Below are 7,382 nucleotides of genomic sequence, written 5' to 3' on the forward strand. Positions count from 1 at the left end.
CTCTTCAAGTATTCAGAAGTTACAAAAATCCCTCTCAGCGTTGGAATCAGCATTGCTCATGTGTAATGGCCTTTAGTAAATCTATGAGGTGACTCCTATTGTATTCCTGTGCTCAGCAATCCTTACCACACCTGAAGAAGCTGCTCCAAGAGAGTCCTTAAATATTTACGGTGAAAGGGGAGCAGCTGGAAAGGATTTCAGCCACTGCAGCAAAGTGAATATGGCAGGAATGATAGAGAGTGTAAAAGAGTCCATGATATCAATGGAAAGGCTTCTGTCCTTTCTCACAGTCATCCAAGTTCAGCCAAAGGAAATCCTTTGAATAAAAACTGTAACATTTTTCTCACTACAGATTCGCCATCAGTAACTACCAGCAGTTCCTTGCATTGATGTTTGCTGTCTCTGAGGTCAATAAGGATTTTCTTCTGCTGCCCAACATCACCCTTGGCTTCCACATCTATGCACATTTCCAGAGCGAGAAGATTATTTCCTTAAACAGCCTCTCCATGCTCTCCTCACGAGGCCAAGTGGTCCCAGGTTACAAATATCACCTGCAGGACACTCTGCTCTCCGTTATTGGTGGTCTCAGTACCAAGTCCTCAAGGCTGATGGCCTCCATCTTCAGCATTTTTAAGATCCCACAGGTAAGAGAACTTCCTTGGATGCATTATGGAATAGATAAAGATCAAAATCACACACAGAAGCCAAACATGTAACCAAAAGTAGTTTTTTTGTGGGATGGGGGCATATAATGAGCTTTTGACTCTTAGATTATTCTTTATTAAAGGGTAACCAGCATTTTAGTGCCATTTATTCTCTGTATCAGTTTCTTCTCTATGGTTTCTTCTCTTGTCTTCTTACAACCAATAAAAATGGCTAAGAAGGGAAGAAGATGAAATTTGCCAGTCAAAGTGATTCAGTCTGACTGGAGGGCCATCAACCACACAATGGTCACTACTAGAGTCAGCATGAAACTTTTACTTTGTCTTTGAAAACAGAATCTCTTTTTCTCCAGCTCGGTGTTGGCTTTGAGTTCTCTCAGGGAGAGAGAAGAGTTTATCCTTCCTTCTTCCGGATTAATCCCAAGGAATCTCCTCAGTATGTGGGTTTAGTCCAGCTGCTCCTGTATTTCCAGTGGAACTGGGTTGGACTTTTTGCCCCTGAAGATGAGAGGGGAGAACGTTTCATCTCAACTCTGATGCCAATGCTCCAGGAGAAGGAGATCTGCCTGGCCTTCACTCTAATGCTGGAATTGGATAATATTGATATCACTGGGAACAAGATAAGTCTCAATTTCCTCACATGGTCTAAAGCAGAAGTGTTTATTCTATTTGCTGACTTAGCTGTTACTAGCAGTTTAATAGGGGCAGTAAATTTTTTTGAAAAAATCATAAAAGTATCATTTAGAAAAGTTTGTATCTTCACTTCCCATTGGAAACTTGGTGTGGAGGAATCTAAATACATATTGCGATATTTAAAGGTTTTCCATGGAGTCTTGCATTTTAGGGACCACTCCGGGGATGTCTCTGAATTCAGCCACTTCCTCCTATCATTAGATCCCTTGAACCCCAAAGGAGATGTCTTTCTCCCTCCGTGGTGGGAAGCGGTCTTTCGCTGCAAGATCCATAAATCAGGAAAGATCCCTCCAAAGGGGAAAAAACAATGTACAGGAAAGGAGAATCTGCAGAATGTGCCCAATTACACTATTGAAAAAAGAATGACAGGAGAAAGTTACAATATCTACAATGCTGTTTATGCTCTGGCACACGCTTTACATGCAATGTATGGATCCAGAGTTCGACCAACCATGATGAGGCTTGGAAAGAGGATCTCAGATGTCCAGTCATGGCAGGTAATTTCTTTGGTTTTTGACTCAGTCCACAGACACTTAAATTGGAAGCTCCCATATGAATTTCTTCAGTTACTGATTAAATGTCTGCGTCCTCCCATACCAATTCATCTGAGACCCTGCCCCTCTTTTTAGTTTACCATTTGTTGTGCTACACAACTTGCTGTGTGAAAACAGCTTCTGATTAAGAATGGATGGAAACTAACCAAGGAGAGAAGCAACCTAGAACTAAGGAGAAATTTCTTAAGGGTGAATTTGTGGGAGTCCCATTGCTGGAGTCATTGAAGAAGAGACAGGATAGCCACTTGTATAAAACTGTAGAGGGTCTGTTGCCTGAGCAGGGGGTTGGACTAGAAGACCTTCAATGTCCCTTCCAATACTGTGATTCTGTTTTTATGACAACCACAGCACAGAGCAAGATTCAAAGTGGTCCTAAAGGGTTCCTGTCTGAAATTCATCAGAATTTCCTGCATCAAAGCCTAAAATGTTGGACCTCTCTGACTAGTGAAGTGATCAACCAGGTCGGATGCTTCCTTCCACATGGCCCAGTAGATCAAAACTGGTTCCTGCATTCTGCTGCCTTTGACAATGAGCTAGAGAAAACCAGTGGAATTTTCCATGATTCTCTTAGAAATGGATTATTCATTCCAAACATTCATTTATCAATTAAAAAGACCGTGGAAAAAAGTAACTATTTGAAAGTGCACGTAGCCAAGTATCACAAGAGGAAAAGCCTACAATTAAATTAAGATTGTGGAACTAAAATTCTTGTGTTTTGCTCAAATTGGAGTTGGAAACCATGCCCAGTGATGAAGAGAAAACTTTTAGTTTCAGAGTTAAATTCACCTGATTCCTCAGATTTCCAGCAAGAGACAGAACTAGCTTCTCAAATATAAACCCATCTTCTCAAGATGCCCTTTATGTGATGATAGAAGCCATGATGTCTCATTTGTAGCTTTAGCCCAAATACTCGAATTTCTGAATGTCTCTTTTATTTCAGATTCTTGCCTATGTGAGTAATGTGCAGTTCAACAACAGTGCTGGAGATGAGGTCTCCTTCTCAGAAGATGGACTGGGATCTGATTGTTATGATCTTCTCAACTGGGTTCTCTTCCCCAATCGATCTTTTGTCCACAGGAAGGTTGGTCAAGTAAATCCTGAGGCTCCTCCAGGCCGGGATTTCACCGTTTACTCTGATGGAATCATCTGGGCCACAAAGGTGAGTTGCAAGGAAATGTTCTAAATTCACAGAAAGATTCATTCTCTTCCTGAGGTGCAGAACATCTTTCTAAGTTGAAAAATAATCAATTGAGTCAGAAATCATGGCAGTTATTTGGTGAGAAATCTGCTTTGTATGTAACACATTTGTGGTCTGATTTGTGTCATTCCACAAAGAGTTAGGTTTGGGAACAACATCTGCTTGAAACGCAGGATGCAATTACAGCTAGTAACAGTGATTTCCATTGACCACTGTCACTCAGTTGCATCCTCATGGTTCTTTATTTTAGAAATGCTGTGGTTCAGTCACAATCCTTCCTGTGCAGGATGAAACCCCAGTTAAAATCTCCACCATCTGTTGATGTCTCAGGAATTCCAGTGGCCTGAACCCCCCAGGAGCTGTTCCATATTTCTGATAGATGGTGGCAATGTATCTCTTTAGAAGAAAATCTGAACATAGAAGTAGGAATGGGGAAAAGCATGAATGCAGCAGGTTCATTGCTTAGGTCATCTCAAGTATTTCTCTTTTCTCTTTCAGAAGGTGCCCTTTGCCAGGTGTGGCATGAAGAGGTGCCATGCAGGAGAGAGGAGAAGAGTTCCAGAGGACAAGCAGGTTTGCTGCTACCAGTGTGAGGCTTGTCCAGAAGGGACCTTTTCTAATCAGACAGGTAGGCAAGACTTCAAATGTAAATCATCCAGGATCAAAGAAGACATTCATTAAGTCATTTTTTTGTTATTGTTATTTTTATGAGATTGTCATGAAATCATATCTTCCAGGAAAACCTTTGCTGAAATCAGTTTCCAGATATAAACTGCCCTGGCACAGAAGCCACCTTTCCCAATCCTCAGCAGTTCCATGCAGGATATCTTTAGGGCTAAATTTATGAATGCCCAACTGGGATTTCCATTGGTACTCTAACATCCAATTGCAAAAGCTGCCTTCCAAACTTACCTGAGGAAGTGGGCTGTGAGGTCCAAGCTTTAATTTTTATTATTCAGAATAAGCTCCTTCTGTCAGCACTATCAACCTCTGAGGAAATAGACCTGCCAGGGAAAGAGGACATTCATTTATTTATGTCTCTTTGATAGAGCAGGAGGGAGCAAAAAACATCTAAATGGACAGATCTGAGATACGAAGTAGAGAGGTTAAGGCAGGGCAGGTGTGAAATCCAGCAGGTTCTGACAGGTTCTGGAGAACCAGTAGTGGAAATTTTGATTAGTTCAGAGAACTGGCAAATACCAGCTCTAGCTAATCCCAGAGTGGGGTGGGAATGGGGATTTTGCAGTATCCTTCCCCTGGTACACCCACCAAGCAACACCACACCTACGAAGCAACACCCAAAGAACCAGTAGTAAAAATTTTTGAATTTTACCACTGAAACAGGGATAATATACACACAAACAAAACAGCAGCATTTCTGGATAACAAATCTGTCTGTCTTCTATGGGTTCCATTATAAAATGGGAGAAAAAAAAGGCAGCAATCTTAAACTGAAAGCCACGTTACTCATGGAAGTGCAGAGTGAATGGATAACTGGAATTGGATAAATCCTCGTCTCTGGATAATCTATCCCCAGGATCATCGTAAATGAAGAATGATTTGCTCTTTTTGATGTCCCATAAACTACACATGGGTTCTCACAACACGCCAACAGCAGAAAGGCAACACTCATATGTTCTCTAAAGTAGGGATAATGGGCATGGTAGATGCCCCTGAAATTCTTAAATAGACTCTTGATTTCAGATGCAGCTCACTGTGAACCCTGCCCAGAAGACCATTATCCCAACAAGGACAAGGACCAGTGCATTGCCAAGAAGATCCACTTCCTTGCCTATCAAGACACCCTGGGATACACTTTAGTTTTTCTTGCTCTTTTCCTCTCTGTGGTCACTTCTGCAGTCCTGGTGATTTTCCATAAATACCATGACACGCCAATAGTCAAGGCCAACAACCGAGACCTCACCTACCTCCTCTTGACCTCCCTCCTGCTCTGCTTCCTCTGCTCCTTCCTCTTCATTGGTCAACCAGGGAAGCTCACCTGTCTCTTCCAACAATCTGCCTTTGCCATTCTCTTTTCCCTTGCGGTTTCCTCTGTTTTGGCAAAAACTGTCATGGTGGTTTTGGCCTTCATGGCCACCAAGCCAGGGAACAAGACAAGGAAACTCTTAGGAAAACCACTGACCAACTCCATTGTCATAGCCTGTCCCCTGATCCAAGCAGTCCTTTGTGCCACCTGGTTGGTAACCTCTCCCCCGTTTCTTAACTTGGACTTCCACTCCTTGTTTGGAGAGATCATCTTGGAATGTAAGCAAGGCTCAGCTGTAATGTTTTACAGTGTCCTCTCTTACCTAGGTTTTTTGGCCCTTGTCAGTTTCACAGTGGCATTTCTAGCTAGGAAACTGCCTGATAGTTTTAATGAAGCCAAGTTCATTACTTTTAGCATGCTGGTCTTTTGCAGTGTTTGGATCTCCTTCCTCCCTACCTACCTGAGCACCAAAGGGAAATCCATGGTGGCTGTGGAGATCTTCTCCATTTTGGCCTCTGGAGCTGCTCTCTTGGTTTGTATCTTTTTCCCCAAATGCTACATTATTCTGCTGAGGCCCGATCTCAATTGTAGAGAAAATATAGTAAGAAACAAGAATATCTAACCAAGGCAAGGAGTTGCCTCATTTATATTTGTCTTTCTGGCATGTTTAGAATGTGATAAGATTTCTAATAAATGATGACATGAAGGAGGAATTTATCCATAAAAGAATTCCTTATCCTTGCTTACAATATTCCTCTAGTCAGTCTTTTGTTTTTCATGTTTTCAAAGTGTCCTTAGTGAGGTCCAATGCCCTGTATGGAAGGAAAACTTCTTGTTAAAGATGTGTTTATTATTTTGGATATTTCTAAGTTTATATGGCAAAGGAAAAAAACAAGAATCTGATACAAACTACTGCAAGATGCTAAGGAAAAAGAGGGGTTGGGTTTTCCAGACCTGAAATTGTATTTTGAGGCATGTTGTCTGGCCTGGTTAAAAGAGTGGGTGAACCTCCAGAATAAGAGGCTACTTGGATTAGGGGGCCAGGAATTAAGGTTTGGTTATTTATGGTATGATAAAGTTAAAGTTCATGTTGATTTTAATAATCACTTTGCTAGACATGCCATACTAAGAGTTTGGAATAAATATAAATCAAGGTTCTATACAAATTTGCCTCTTTGGGTGTTCCCAAGAAGCTTTTTAAAGAAAAGAAATGGTGGTGAAGGCAGACCGCTAGACGTGTGGTAAAATATTATCTTTCTTTCTTTCTTTCTTTCTTTTTTTTTTGAATTTTAAACAAAACATAAAATAAAAATCCATCTTCCATTATAATTTCAAACAGTGTGTCGGTCGGTTACAAATCTTTTGTGCTTCATCTCCATATTCAAAATTTACTAGTTATTTAGTTTCTCATATTTTCAAACAAATAAACATCCTCGTTTATCATTTATTTAACAATGGCTTTACCGCTTCATAAAAATTATTTTCAAGTATTGTATTTATAACATTCATTTCATGTTTCATATTTCATTTCCATGCTTTCTTATCTAGCCATTGGTAAAATAAATTCTATATCTTATAATATTTTTTATCTTCTTGTTCTCTAATTTCAAATGTCAATTTACTCATTTCAGCACATTCCATAATTTTCTTAATAACTTCATCTTGCGTTGGTATTTTCTCATCTTTCCAGTTTTTTGCAAACACAATTCTAGCCGCTGTTAAAACATTCACAATCAAATATCTCAATTCTCTACTGTATATTTCTGGCACAAATCCTAATAAAAAAATCTTTGGCTTAAAGTCTATGTGTTTTTTTTATCATTTTTTCCAACCATGTGTGGATTATAGTCCAGTATCTTTTAGCTTCTATACATGTCCATCACATATAGTAATATGACCCGTAGTCTGATGACATTTCCAGCACTTTTCCGATTTGTTCTTGAACATTCTGGCTATTCTTGCTGAGGGTAGATGCCACCTGTAAAACATCTTATACAAATTTTCCTTATATGCTGTTGACATTGTCATTTTATAATTTTGCAGCCACAGTTTTTGCCATTTCTCTAAGTCAATTCCATAATCAAAATTTTCCCCCCATGCAATCATTGTGGTAAAATATTATCTTTCAACTCTGGTGAACCTACATTAAAATTGAGGGAAGAACTTGAATTAGATGGTTATGTTTGCCATTGGTTTACATATCAAGAACTGAAAGAATGGTTTAAATCAAATAAAAAGAGTTGTGGGTTTGATTTTGCTAAGAATAAATTGGAAATCTTACTATGTGG

The 7,382-nt window shown here is 39.8% G+C and overlaps 1 protein-coding gene across 1 annotated transcript; it reads left to right on the plus strand.

The window, feature by feature from the left end:
• Window positions 1-4,774: 4,774 nt before the first annotated feature.
• LOC139312877 (vomeronasal type-2 receptor 26-like) lies at window positions 4,775-5,716 on the plus strand. Its single transcript, XM_070938051.1, has one exon. The coding sequence runs from the start codon at window positions 4,775-4,777 to the stop codon at window positions 5,714-5,716; it is 942 nt and encodes a 313-aa protein (XP_070794152.1).
• Window positions 5,717-7,382: the final 1,666 nt, after the last annotated feature.

Source organism: Pituophis catenifer, unplaced genomic scaffold (assembly GCF_029215685.1).
Source record: "Pituophis catenifer annectens isolate HBS135680 unplaced genomic scaffold, rPitCat1.0.hap2 SCAF_1, whole genome shotgun sequence".
NCBI lineage: Eukaryota > Metazoa > Chordata > Lepidosauria > Squamata > Colubridae > Pituophis > Pituophis catenifer.